The sequence below is a fragment of the Microchirus variegatus genome, assembly GCF_963457635.1.
Source record: "Microchirus variegatus genome assembly, chromosome: 18".
Lineage (NCBI taxonomy): Eukaryota > Metazoa > Chordata > Actinopteri > Pleuronectiformes > Soleidae > Microchirus > Microchirus variegatus.
In genome coordinates this window covers 23,059,616-23,074,130 of record NC_139819.1, presented here as the reverse complement: position 1 = coordinate 23,074,130, position 14,515 = coordinate 23,059,616, and the positions used below count along the sequence as shown (strand labels likewise).

At 50.8% G+C, this 14,515-nt stretch overlaps 1 protein-coding gene across 1 annotated transcript; it reads left to right on the top strand.

Moving 5' to 3' along the window:
* Positions 1–2,029: 2,029 nt before the first annotated feature.
* Positions 2,030–13,945, top strand: LOC310939825 (dynein axonemal heavy chain 3-like; the record flags this gene model as incomplete). Its single annotated transcript, XM_083904669.1, has 1 exon — positions 2,030–13,945. One exon carries the CDS (start codon positions 2,030–2,032, stop codon positions 13,943–13,945), a length of 11,916 nt encoding a protein of 3,971 aa, XP_083760795.1.
* Between the last annotated feature and the right edge of the window lie 570 nt (positions 13,946–14,515).

The window sequence follows — 14,515 nt, the reverse complement described above, 5'->3', positions numbered from 1 at the left end:
ATCCTGTTTGTGCCAGTTTGTTACCGTTACCACCCCCCACCCCCCATCAAAGACAGGGGTTCCCAAACACCGGGGCGAGACCCACAAATGGGTCGCGGGTGATTTTTTTTGGTTTGTCCCAACAAACGAGCGTTTGTTCTTTTTAAGATTTGATGTTTTTTATGTTTGAAATAACGCAGTCGTGATTAATTGACCATATGGATTTTGCCAATTATCGTACGTTCGACGAATTATCGTACGATAATTGGCGAGTGTTTTTTACGAGTGTAAAATTAGTAGCTACTTTGTCACTTTTTTGCGTCACGGAAGTTCGGCATCTTGAAAAAGTTTGAGAATCACTGCAATCTTATCTAATTATTTAATTTAAATTTAGAAAAATCACAAATTGCTGTATTTATTGTCAGTGTTTGAACATATATATATATATATATATATATATATATATATGTGTATTTATATATATATATATATATATATGTGTATTTATATATATACACATTTCACTCAGTCATGATCATGTTTAATGGTTTTATACAGATTTTATTTCAGAGAGTAATTTTTATAAAGCTTTTAATCAGATTTTGTTTTTAGTTTCTTTTTAACATTTGACGTGAAGAAGGACTGTGAGTAGTTTTCAATCGTTATAACTTGAATCAGCGCCGGGAGATCAAACGCTGTGAGCGTTAGAATTCAGTCTCTAGTGACCTCTTGTGGCCGGAGTTCAGTCGGACGCGACGTGAGAGCAGAGGACGTTTTCTACAGAGAAGCTTCTGCCAATATTTAACGTGATGTTTTTGCACTTACATGTAAAAGAAGAAGAAGAAGTGTTTCAAACCAAATATGTGTTGTTGTTTTCGGAAAATGTAGCAACAAAATCAGCAACTGTAACTACAATTTTAATATATTGGTGTCGTTTTGTTGACTTTCATTTTGTAACTGTCTGTGCCGCTAATTTAATCACTTAGTAACATACATATACAGTATATATGTGTACTTATATACAGTTACCAAGTAGAAATGTACACAGTGACCTTTGTTAAATTATTAACGTAAACCAGAACAAACTGAAGAAACCTCATAATGTCAGTATGACGTGTATTTAAGAGTGAAAAACTCCAATAAAAGTAGAGTTTCTGCCTTTTTATTTACTCTTTTCTGTTTATTTGTGTTGTAAATTGCAAGTTTAAGGTGACATTTTTTTATATTATTATCATTATATTCAGTTTTTAAATGACGTAAAGCAGCATTTTGACGAATAAACAAACTGCGTCTGCGTAGAGCTTCACCGGATTTATTTGATTTGCATCTTTTCTCTTATATTCTTGTAAAAATATCACAACTTCACATTAACATTCTATTTATCATGGGCATAAAGAAAATCTGCTTAGAAAATAGATAAACAGAGAGTTCAGTTATTGTATTTATTTTTTTTTAGACAAGTTTAATTTGGATGTAAAGAATGAGGCTAGTTAATCAAATGTTAAATTAATGATAGCAATTCGATAGAGAATGAAGTAAAACAGTGAATTGTATACATTGTCAAATATAAATACAGGTATATTTGGAAGTAAACTGATTAATCAGGTTGATATTTGCCATTTTTTATAATATACTCTTAATAATTGGTGGATTATTATTTCTTAATTGGTCAATTATTCCAAATTTAAAACACATTTTTGAAAAGAGTAAAAACCAGCAGTGTAAAAAATAAATGTTTAAACTTGGTTGATTGAACTCACTATTTCTCGATTGATTTTCTGGAAATGGAACGCGAGCTCGGGTACTCGCGTGGTTCCCGAGAACCACCGCGCGGCAACGGCGAGCTCCCTGATTTCCTCTGCCTTTGAACAACGTCCACGTCAGAGAGCGTGACCTCATCGCTGCTGCGTCACCGACACATCAAAGGCGCCATCGCGCCTAGTTACGCCACAGACGAGCAGAAGCGACGCAGAATCTCAGGCGCCAACTGTCAGCGAAACCCAGCAGGTAAAAATCACATCGGTAACGAGTTCGAATCCAGCCGAGCACGATGAAACGGAAGAGGCCGACGGACGACTCGTCCGCCAACATGAGCCGGAGCAAGAAGCGCACTTTCCCGCCTCCGCTACCGCCCGGCGAGGAACCCTCCGACCTGTACCAGAGTGTCAAGAAAACCAGCAAATACCCGCCCATCCTCCACCCCAACGCCACCGACGTGGCGATCCCGTACAAAGAGCTGCGTCACCAGCGCACGCCCAGCGAGTCCATCCGCAGCGAGCGGCCGCTGAGTCCGACCGAGCAGATCGGCATCATCCAGGGCAAAGAGGAGAAGAAGAGGAAGATGGAGGCGGCGCCCAACGACAGCGACCTGGAGCGATACATGTACTACGTCACCACCGGCGTCCCCGACTCCGTGGTGGTGCCGCAGTCGCGCGAGCAGGTCACGGACATCATGGCGCTGCTGCCCCGCGACCCCGAGGAGGGCGCCAAAAGTGTCCAGAGGGCCAAGGCTTTCCTGGAGGAGGAGGTCAACAGGGATTATTACTACAGCCTGAAGAAGAGCATCGTTGACTACATCCTGATGGACCCGTCCGAGCGCCAGCGCCTGTCCATATCCAACATTCCCAAATCCTTCCCGAGGAGCGTGATCCGTGCGCCCGTGCCCTGGACGGAAAACTACCGGAACGCCTTCATGTGGCAGAGCCAGCATCTGTTCACCGTCAACCCCGTCATGATCATGCTGCGGGACGCTTGGCTCAAGGGATTCTCGGCGCTGAGGTTCGTCCGACTCGAGGACCTCCGCGACGCCAACCTCCCCCTGCTGCCGTCCGAGTTCGAGGAGTTCGTGCAGGTCCAGTGTCAGAACACCAGAGATCAGCTCCTGCAGAGTTGGCTGCCTCAGTGCGCGCAGATGCTGAACGACTACAACAACCTGTGGATGCCGCTCGCCAACGAGGAGGAGCAGGTGGCGCTGGTCCACGTGCAGGAGTTCTTCAACTGCGTGGCGTCGCTCATGTCGCTGCAGCTGCGCGGCCTGGTGATGGAGTCGATCCAGGACCTGCTGCTGTTCTTCTCCGTGCATCGGGAGGGGAACGACTTTGGCGACGCGTTCGATTACATGGAGTATTTTCAGACTCAGATCCTGCTGGTGAAGCTGCAAGCCGACGAACCCTACATCAGCTTCTGCCCGAGCTTTCCGGAATGTTGGGAGCTCATTCACCGAGCCTTCATGGAAATACTGAAGAGCGCCAAGAAGCTGCCGAGGGTGGAGTGCACCCTCTTCCCCGACATCGAGCACCTGTACCTTCGCACGGTGGGGCCCGACGAAAACTCGGTCATGGAGCTGCTGAATAAAGTCGAGGACATTTTGAACAAAAACACCGTTGGGCCAAATAAGTATTTGAATGTGTATCAGAAGTACAGCAATCTGCTAGACCACGCGGCAAAGAAGGAGATACTGCACTTCCTCGAGCAGGAGAACATGATAGAAGATTACAACAGCAGAATCGAAAGCATCGACGACACGTGGAAGGAGATCGCGTCGCTGCCTCCGCTGGTGCCGCTGTCCATGTTTTGCCTGGACGCTCGCAAGCTAAACGAAGACCTGTGTCACCGCTGCGAAAGACTCGTGGACAAGATAGTGATGTTCGAAGTGGAGGAGAACCGCAAGCTCAACAAGGGGATCTGTCAGAAATACGAAGAGATCACAAAGACGGTGAGAAGAGAGCCGGAAAACACGGAGGAGGTGGTGTTCCTCAGCACGTTCATCAAGGAGACGACCGAGTCCACCATTTATCGACTGAAAGAGGAGACGGACGAGGCGAAAGACCGCCTCATCTTCCTCCTGGACCACGCCACGCTGTCGCTGAACGACATCACGCTCAACACTCACGTTTTCCAGTGGCCGAGGCAAGTCCTGAGCGAGCTCGACGACTGCAAGTCTCGCCTCACCACGCTGAGGGAATGGGTCGAGGACACTCTCCAGAAGAGGATCAAAGACTTTGACAAGAAACTGCAGGACATGGACAAAGAGATTCACACGTTCAAGAAGAAAGAATCCATGGAATTCGACGAGATCAAAAAGAACGTGGACGTTCTCTCCGAGATCTCCGAAAGCCTCCAGTCCGCCGTCACCGAGCTGGAGGAAATCAACCGGGAGCAGGAGCTGCTGAACAAGGACCAGAGCCAATTCCCGATGCTGCAAGTCATGCTAGCCGACAAACAGCCGCACGAGCAGCTCTGGAACACGGCCTTTAACTTTGAGAGCAACTCCACGGTGTGGATGAACGGTCCTTTCCTGCATCTGAACGCCGACAGCATCTCCGAGGAACTGGACGTTATGTTTAGGACGATGCACAAACTCAACAAGACCTTCTCCGATTTCGTCGGGCCTTCAAACGTCTCGCAGTCGTTCAAGAAAAGAATCGGCCAGTTCAAGAAGTACCTGCCCATCCTGACCACCATCTGCAATCCCGGGATCAAACCCCATCACTGGGAGGAGATCAGCGGCATCGTGGGCTTTGACGTCAAACCAGACGCTAACAGCTCGCTGCAGGACATGCTGGAACTGGGCCTGGCCGAGCACTCTCACAAACTGGAAGAGATCGGAGCGATAGCCAGTAAGGAGTTCTCCCTGGAAAAGACCCTGAACAACATGACAACGGAATGGGCCGATCTTCACTTCACTTTCAGTCAATACAGAGACACAAATATGAAGATCGTGTCGGCTGTGGACGACATCCAGCTGCTCCTGGACGACCACATCATGAAGACGCAGACCATGAAGGCGTCGCCGTTTATCAAGCCGATGGAGAAGGAATGCAAGGAATGGGAAGACAAGCTGGTGAGCATGCAGGACATCCTGGACTCCATGCTGACGTGTCAGGCCACTTGGCTTTACCTCGAGCCCATCTTCAGTTCCGAGGACATCATCGCGCAGATGCCCGAGGAGGGACGCAAGTTTGCCATCGTGGACGGCTACTACAAGAACATCATCGAAGGGGCCGTTAAAGACACCCACGTGCTGGTGGCTACAGATCAACCCAACATGCTGGAACGTCTGCAGGAGTCCAATGTTCTCCTGGACGACATCCAAAAAGGCCTCAATACCTACCTGGAAAAGAAGAGGCTGTATTTCCCGAGGTTCTTCTTCCTGTCGAACGACGAGCTGCTGGAGATTCTGTCCCAGACCAAAGACCCGCTGTGTGTGCAGCCTCACCTGAAGAAATGCTTCGAGGGCATCGCCAAACTGGAGTTCACCAAGAAAATGGAGATCACGGGCATGATCAGCTCCGAGAACGAGACCATACCCTTGACGGAAATGATCGTCCCGGCGCACGCCAAAGGCATGGTGGAGAAGTGGCTGCTGCAGGTGGAGCATCTGATGCTCAGGAGCGTTCAGGACGTCATCCACCAGGGGGTGCTACAGTACGCAGAGCTGCACAGAAAGGATTGGGTGCTGCAGTGGCCAGGCCAAGTCGTCATTTGTGCTTCCTCCATCTATTGGACAAGTGAAGTGTCTGAAGCCATCAAGACCAAAACCCTGCCCGAATACGTGGACAAGAGTAACGCACAGATCTCTGATATTGTGGAACTGGTGCGAGGGAAACTCCCGGGCGGCGCCAGGATGACCCTCGGTGCTCTTATCGTGATCGACGTACACGCCCGGGATGTTGTGGCAGAACTGGCAGACGACGGAATCTCCTCGCTGAACGACTTTGCCTGGATTTCTCAGCTGCGTTACTTTTGGGAGGAGGGCGACGTGATGCTGCGCATGATCACCACGTGCGTGAAATACGGCTACGAGTATCTGGGAAACTCCCCGCGTCTGGTGATCACACCGCTCACTGACCGCTGTTACAGAACTCTCATGGGCGCCTTGAAGCTGAACTTGGGAGGAGCGCCAGAGGGTCCAGCTGGAACCGGCAAGACCGAGACCACGAAAGATCTGGCAAAAGCTTTGGCGAAGCAGTGCGTGGTGTTTAACTGCTCTGACGGCCTGGACTACAAAGCCATGAGTAAGTTCTTCAAAGGCCTGGCTCAGTCTGGAGCGTGGGCCTGCTTTGACGAGTTCAACCGTATCGAGGTGGAGGTGCTTTCCGTGGTGGCGCAGCAGATCCTCTGCATCCAACAAGCCATCGCCAAGGACCTGAAGACGTTCCTGTTTGAAGGGACGGAGCTGTCGCTCAACCCCACCTGCAACGTCTTCATCACCATGAACCCCGGTTACGCCGGCAGAGCCGAACTCCCCGACAACCTGAAAGCCCTTTTCCGAACCGTGGCCATGATGGTTCCAGACTACGGTCTCATCGCAGAGATCTCGCTCTACTCCATGGGCTTCATCGAATCCCGAAGCCTCGCCCAGAAGATCGTGGCCACGTATCGTTTGTGCTCCGAGCAGCTGTCCTCGCAGCACCACTACGATTACGGTATGAGGGCCGTGAAGTCCGTGCTGACCGCAGCAGGGAATTTAAAGCTAAAGTACCCGGAGGAGAACGAGAGCGTGCTGCTGCTTCGGGCGCTGATGGACGTGAACATGGCCAAGTTTCTGGCGCAGGACGTTCCTCTGTTTGAGGGCATCATCTCTGATCTGTTTCCCGGCGTAGTACTTCCGAAACCAGACTATGACCTCCTCCTCAACGCTCTCAACGACAACATCGACAGGTACAACCTCCAGCCGGTCACGTGGTTTATTGGCAAAATTATCCAGGTGTACGAGATGATGTTGGTACGTCACGGCTTCATGATCGTAGGAGAACCTCTGGGAGGAAAGACTTGCTCTTATAAGGTTCTCGCAGGCGCTCTCAAAGACCTTTACAACGCTAAACAGATGGACGAGTTTGCAGTGAACTACAGCATCCTCAACCCCAAGGCCATCACCATGGGTCAGCTGTACGGTTGCTTCGATCCCGTCAGCCACGAATGGTCCGACGGTGTCCTGGCCACCACCTACAGAAACCAGGCCATGTCCACCTCAGACTGTCGACAGTGGATCATCTTTGACGGGCCCATCGACGCCGTCTGGATCGAGAACATGAACACTGTGCTCGACGACAACAAGAAGCTGTGTCTAATGAGCGGCGAGATCATACAAATGAGTTCCAAGATGAGTCTGCTGTTCGAAACTGCCGACCTGGAGCAAGCCTCTCCAGCTACCGTCAGTCGTTGCGGGATGATCTACATGGAACCCGATCAGCTGGGCTGGACTCCTCTCAGAGATTCATACATGAACACACTGCCCGAGTGCCTGAGTGGGAAACAAAGGGACATCATCGTGGACTTGTTTGATTGGATAGTTCAGCCATGTCTAAACTTTATCGAGAGCGAATGTCTATATGTTATTCAGACGTCTCCCATTCACTTGGCCCAAAGTCTTATGAAGCTGTATACCTGCCTGATGGATGAAATCACCGCATCTGCAGAAGGTGGCAAACAAGCTATGTCCAGCGAGCAGATAACCATGTGGCTGCAGGGCCTGTTTTTCTTTTCGGCGGTGTGGAGCCTCGGTGGAACCGTCACCGGGCCAAGTCGTCAGAAGTTCAACGTCTTCTACCGCAACCTGATCACGGGCTTGGACACGGAGAACCCTCCGCCTAAAAGTCTTACTCTCAAAAAGACCAACCTCTTCCCTGAGAAAGGCTCCGTCTTTGACTTCTACTTCCAGAAAAACGGAAACGGGCAGTGGAACGTGTGGACCGACTTAATCACAAAGGACGAGAAGGCCATTTCAGCAGAGGCCAACGTGTCGGACCTCATCATTCCAACCATGGAGACGGCACGGCAGCTGTTTTTCCTCAGCACGTACCTGTCGCACGAAATTCCCATGCTTTTCGTGGGGCCCACGGGAACCGGAAAGTCTGCGATCAACAAAAGTTTCTTGGAACAGCTGCCGAAGGAGCGGTACACTCCAAACTGCATCAACTTCTCAGCTCGCACCTCAGCAAATCAAACCCAGGACATCATCATGTCAAAGCTGGACCGAAGAAAAAAGGGCGTGTTCGGACCGCCCGTGGGAAAGAAATGTATTGTTTTTGTTGACGACCTGAACATGCCGGCTAAAGAAATCTATGGCGCGCAACCCCCGATCGAACTGCTGAGGCAATGGATCGACCATCGACACTGGTACGACTTGAAGGACACTTCCAGACTGAACATAGCAGATGTGCTGTTTATGTCCGCGTCAGGGCCCCCTGGTGGTGGCAGCAATGAGGTCTCGGGCCGATTCACTCGCCACTTGAACGTCGTCTTCATCGATTGCTTCGATGACGACAAAATGACAATGATATTCGGCTCCATCACCGACTGGCACTTCAGCAAAGGGTTTGACGCCTCTTTCGGGAGGTTAGGAAAGATCCTGGTCCAGGCTACGACGGCAGTCTACAAGGATGCCATAAAGTACTTCCTCCCCACGCCGTCTAAATCCCACTACATCTTCAACCTGCGTGACTTCGCCCGAGTGATACGAGGCGTGCTCCTGGCGCCGTGCACTCACATGAAGGACGAGGAAAAACTGATCCGCCTGTGGATCCACGAGGTGTACCGCGTTTTCTACGACCGACTCATCGACGAAGAGGACAAGGAGACTTTCTTTGGCATCGTCAAAGAGGAAACCTCAAACTTTTTCAAGAAGAGCATGGAAAAGCTGCTGAGTCACCTCACCAATGACGGCCAGGTCGACGACGACAGCATCCGCAGCTTGTTCTTCGGCGACTATTCTAATCCCGAAGGCGACAGGATCTACGACGAAATCACAGATCTGAACGCCTTGCAAGACGTGATGGAGAGCTACCTGGACGACTACAACAGTTGCAGCAAGACGCCAATGCCTCTTGTTCTCTTCAAGTTTGCCATCGAGCACATTTCACGCATTTGCCGCGTCCTGAAGCAAGAGAACGGCCACCTTTTACTTGTTGGCATCGGTGGCTCAGGGCGTCAGAGTGCCACTAAGTTGGGCACCTTCATAAACGACTACATCTTGTTCCAGATCGAGCTGACCAAAACCTACAGCATGTCAGACTGGCGAGACGACCTGAAGCGGATGATGCTTAAGGCAGGCATCGACGGCCATCACTCGGTTTTCTTGTTCAATGACAGCCAAATTAAAGACGAGGCCATGTTGGAGGACATCAACATGCTGCTCAACACCGGTGACGTGCCAAACATCTTTCCTATGGAAGAACGTGTCGAGATCCTTGAGAAAGTGCAGGGAATTGCACGTATGGAAGGCAAAAAGATTGACCCTAGTCCACTTTCCTTGTACAATTTCTTTATTGACCGAGTGAAGGCCAACCTTCACATCGTGCTCGCCATGAGTCCCATCGGCGACGCGTTCAGGAACCGTCTGAGAATGTTCCCGTCGCTAATCAACTGCTGCACAATTGACTGGTTTCACGCGTGGCCGACCGACGCTCTGGAAATGGTGGCCCACAAGTTCTTAGAAGACGTGGAAATGGAGAGCGACATTAGACAAGAGGTGGTGGAGATGTGCAAGAACTTCCAGACGGGCGTTAAGGAGATGTCTCAGTCGTTCTTCTCCAGATTAAGAAGACACAACTACGTCACACCCACTTCCTACCTTGAACTCATCCTCACCTACAAGACTCTGCTCGACATAAAGAGGAACGAAGTCGACACTGCGAGGATGCGTTACATCGTCGGTCTTGAGAAACTGGAATTTGCTGAATCCCAGGTGACGGTGATGCAGGAGGAGCTGACGGCCTTACAGCCGGACCTCATTCAAACCTCTGCTGAGACGGACCAGATGATGCTCAAGATAGAGGGAGAAACGAAGGAAGTCGACGCGAAGAAATTAATCGTGTCTGGAGACGAGAAAGTGGCCAACGAAGCGGCAGCGGCAGCTAAAGTCATCAAGTCGGAGTGTGAGCAAGACTTGGCAGAAGCTATGCCTGCTCTGGACGCCGCCCTGTCAGCCCTGGACACCTTAAAACCTGCTCATATTACAGAGGTGAAGTCCATGAAGAACCCGCCTGATCTCGTCAAACTAGTCATGGAGTCTATCTGTATCATGAAAGGCATTAAACCTGAGAAAAAGCCCGATCCCGGTGGGTCGGGTAAGATGGTTGAAGATTTCTGGGGCCCTTCAAAGAAACTCCTGGCAGACCAAAAGTTTTTGGAAAGCCTGAAAGCGTACGACAAAGACAACATCCCGCCGGCTTTCATCAAAAAAATCAGAGATAAATACATCGACGACCCCTCTTTCCAGCCCACTAAGATCAAAACCGTGTCCTCCGCTTGCGAGGGTCTCTGTAAGTGGGTGCGGGCGATGGAAGTGTACGAGCGAGTGGCCAAAGTCGTCGCCCCGAAGAAGGAGAAACTGAAGGAGGCCGAGGACGAGCTGGCGACGCAGATGGAAATGTTGGCCGTGAAGAGAGGCGAGCTGAAGGAAGTCGAGGACAGACTGCAGACCTTGAACGACAACTTGGACACCATGATCGATAAGAAGCAGAATTTGGAGAACAATATCGAATTGTGTTCCCAGAAACTGGACAGGGCGGAGAAGCTGATTGGAGGATTGGGTGGCGAGAAAAGCCGGTGGACGGAGGCCGCCAACCTACTCGAGGTTAGATACACCAACCTGACGGGCGACATACTGCTGTCTTCGGGAACCGTGTCCTACCTCGGAGCGTTTACCGTAGACTTCCGTAACGAGTGTCAGGAAGAGTGGCACAAAATTTGCCAAGATAAAGAAATTCCGTGCTCCAAGGACTTCACCCTCATCTCGACTCTGGGTAACCAGGTGGCCATCAGGGCGTGGCAGATCGCAGGTCTGCCGGTGGACTCCTTCTCGACGGACAACGGTATCATCGCATTTAATTCCCGCCGCTGGCCCCTGATGATAGACCCTCAGGGCCAAGCGAACAAATGGATCAAGAACATGGAGAAGGAAAATCAGCTCGCCGTCATCAAACAATCGGATGACAACTACGTGAGGATACTGGAGAACTGCATCGTCTGGGGTAACCCTGTTCTTTTGGAGAACGTCGGAGAGGAGCTTCATCCCGTACTCGATTCTGTGTTACTGAAGCAAACCTACAAACAGGGCGGGATGAAGTTGATTAAAATCGGTGAGAATACTGCGGAATATTGCGACGATTTTAAGTTCTACATAACCACCGGATTGAGGAACCCGCACTATCTGCCCGAAGTGGCCGCTAAAGTCTGCTTGCTGAACTTTATGATCACCCCACAAGGCTTACAGGACCAGCTTTTAGGACTTGTGGTCGCCAAAGAGAGATCTGAACTCGAAGAGAAGAAGAACCAGCTCATCCTGGAGAGCGCCGCCAACAACAAGCAGCTAAAGGAAATTGAGGATAAGATCCTGAAGGTGCTCTCCTCGTCTCAGGGGAACATTCTGGAGGACGAGAACGCGGTGAAGATCCTGTCTTCCTCCAAGGTTCTCTCGGAGGAGATCACCAAGAAGCAAAAAATTGCCAGCGTCACCGAGAAAGAGATCGACGACACCCGTATGGGCTACCGTCCTGTGGCAGTGCACTCCGCCATCTTGTTTTTCTGCATCTCGACACTGGCCAACATTGAACCCATGTACCAGTACTCGCTGACCTGGTTCATCCACCTCTACCTGTATTCGATTGCCGAGAGCGTAGAGAGCGACGACGTGGACGAACGAATCGCCAACATCGTCGAACACTTTACCCTCTGCATCTACAAAAACGTCTGCCGCTCGCTGTTTGAGAAGGACAAGCTGCTCTTCTCCCTGCTGCTCACCGTGGGCATCATGCAGGGAAAGGGCAGGGTGGACGACGAAGTCTGGCGCTTCCTGTTAACGGGTGGCATCGCGTTGGATAACCCGAACCCGAACCCCGGCCCAGAGTGGCTGTCTGACAAAAGCTGGTCTGAGATCGTCATGGGCTCCGGTCTGGAAAAGCTGAAGGGTCTCTACGAACACGTCCGAGACAACATCTCCGAATGGAAAAAGATTTACGACTCGGGGTACCCGCATAAAGCACAGTTACCCGACCAATGGAACAAGTTGGAGGGGATGTGTCGGATGATCGTGATCAGATGTTTCAGACCAGATAAGCTGGTTCCGGCAGTGCAGGACTTCATACAAGATAACATGGGAAGGGCTTTCATCGAACCCCCTTCTTTTGACCTGGCAGGGAGCTACAAAGACTCAAACTGCTGCTCCCCTCTTATCTTCGTGTTGTCGGCTGGATCTGATCCGACTGCAGGTCTGTTGAGGTTCGCCGATGACCTGGAAATGGGCGGCGGTAAGACCCAAACCATTTCACTCGGGCAGGGACAGGGACCCATCGCAAGCGAAATGATCGATCAGGCCATCAAAGAGGGCACGTGGGTGGTTCTTCAGAACTGCCACTTGGCCATCAGCTGGATGCCCAGTTTGGAGAGGATCTGTGAGGTCACCATCACCCCAGACAACACACACCCAAACTTTAGGTTGTGGTTAACGAGTTATCCGTGCGCACAGTTCCCAGTGAGCATCCTGCAGAACGGCCTGAAGATGACCAACGAGCCTCCTAAAGGAATCCGAGCCAACCTGATGGGCTCTTTCCAGAGTCATCCCATCTCCGACCCCACCTTCTTCGTAAGCTCCAAGAAGCAAGTAATTTGGCAAAAGCTTCTGTTTGGACTGGTCTTCTTCCACGCGTTGGTTCAAGAGAGGAGGAACTTTGGACCCCTGGGCTGGAATATACCATACGAGTTTAATGAGTCTGACCTGAGGATCAGCATGAGGCAGATCCAGATGTTCCTGGACGAGTACGAAGAGGTTCCACTGGCAGCCCTCACATACCTCACAGGCGAATGCAACTACGGAGGCCGGGTGACGGACGACAAAGACAGGCGACTGCTGCTCTCACTCCTCGCTAACTTCTACAACTGGGATCTGATTAAGAAGGAGTGCTTCAACCTGTGTGAGGGGGATCAGTATTACGTCCCGGCTCACGGCCCCTACGAGAACTACGTGGAATACATTCGAGCGCTGCCCATCTGCGCCGACCCTTGCGTGTTTGGACTTCACAGCAACGCCGACATCACCAAGGACAACCAGGAAACCAACCTGCTCTTGCAGGGCGTGCTGTCGACCATGCCCAGGCAGATGGGAGGCGGGGCCAAGTCCCCGCAGGAAATTGTCGACGAGCTCTCAGAAGACATCCTGTCCAAGCTGCCGGCGGACTTCGACATTCAAATGGTGATCGAGAAATACCCCGTCACGTACGAGGAGTCGATGAACACGGTCCTGAGGCAGGAGATAATCCGCTTCAACAGACTCACGGAGGTGGTGCGCGACAGCTTGGTGAACATCAAGAAGGCCATAAAGGGTCTTATCGTCATGTCCGCTGAACTGGAGAATATTTTCAACAGCATGCTGGTGGGCAAGGTGCCCGCTATGTGGGCGGCCAAGTCGTACCCGTCTCTCAAGCCGTTGGGGAGCTACATGACCGACCTTTTAGGCAGACTCCAGTTCCTGCAAAGCTGGATCGACATCGGCCCGCCTATAGTCTTCTGGCTATCTGGCTTTTACTTCACCCAGTCGTTCCTCACGGGAGTGTCTCAGAACTTTGCGAGGAAGTACACCATCCCCATAGACTTTATTGGTTTCGAATTCGAGGTGACAAAAGCGGAGAACAACATGGACGAGAAGCCCGAGGACGGGGCCTACGTCAAGGGCCTATTCATGGAGGGCGCCCGATGGGACAGGGAGACCATGTACATCGGAGAGTCCTTCCCCAAGATCCTCTTCGACACTTTACCCATCATCAAGCTTTGTCCCGGCCAGATGGCCGACTTCAAGCACGAAAACATCTACCTCAGTCCTGTTTACAAAACGAGCGCTCGCAGAGGGACCCTGTCCACGACGGGACACTCCACCAACTACGTCATGAACATCGAGCTGCCCTCCGACCAGCCGCAGAAACACTGGATTAACCGCGGCGTAGCTTGTCTCTGCCAGCTGGACGATTAGGAGATCCAGGAAGAGACGTACGTTTCCCGAGGGCAAAGAATAGATTAGACCGACGATGACGATACGAGATACGATCATGTAGGTAGATTAATGTTCTGAAAATATCAAAGAAACACTCGTTATGTACATGTGCACTCAAGCTATCTTCTGAATATGAATTAAACGTTTGAAAATACTGGATCCTGTCGTCTTCTGGTGTGTTGATCCCAGTTGTGGTTTAAGCCCCTGGTATTTTAAACATATTGATGCTTCAGTAGTGACCAATAAGGATCTGCTATCATCTTAATACCGGTGCTCAAAACCCACTCGTGTGTTAGGAAAGAGTTTGAGGCTTGGTGCCTCGTGTCAGTATTGTGTCACCATCTAGAAGCCAAAGAGGCTAACAAGTTAGCAAGCTAGGCGGTGGAAAATGTTTAGATTATTGTAAAATTCTGGAGGTGGAGCATTGTCTAGTGTTGCTGGTTTCGGATTCCGGTCAACAGTGTGTTTGCATGTTTGCTCACCGTGTGAGCGCGGGTTCTCTCCAGGTTCTCCTGGGTTATCACTGGGTTCTGTGCGGTTTCACCCCAG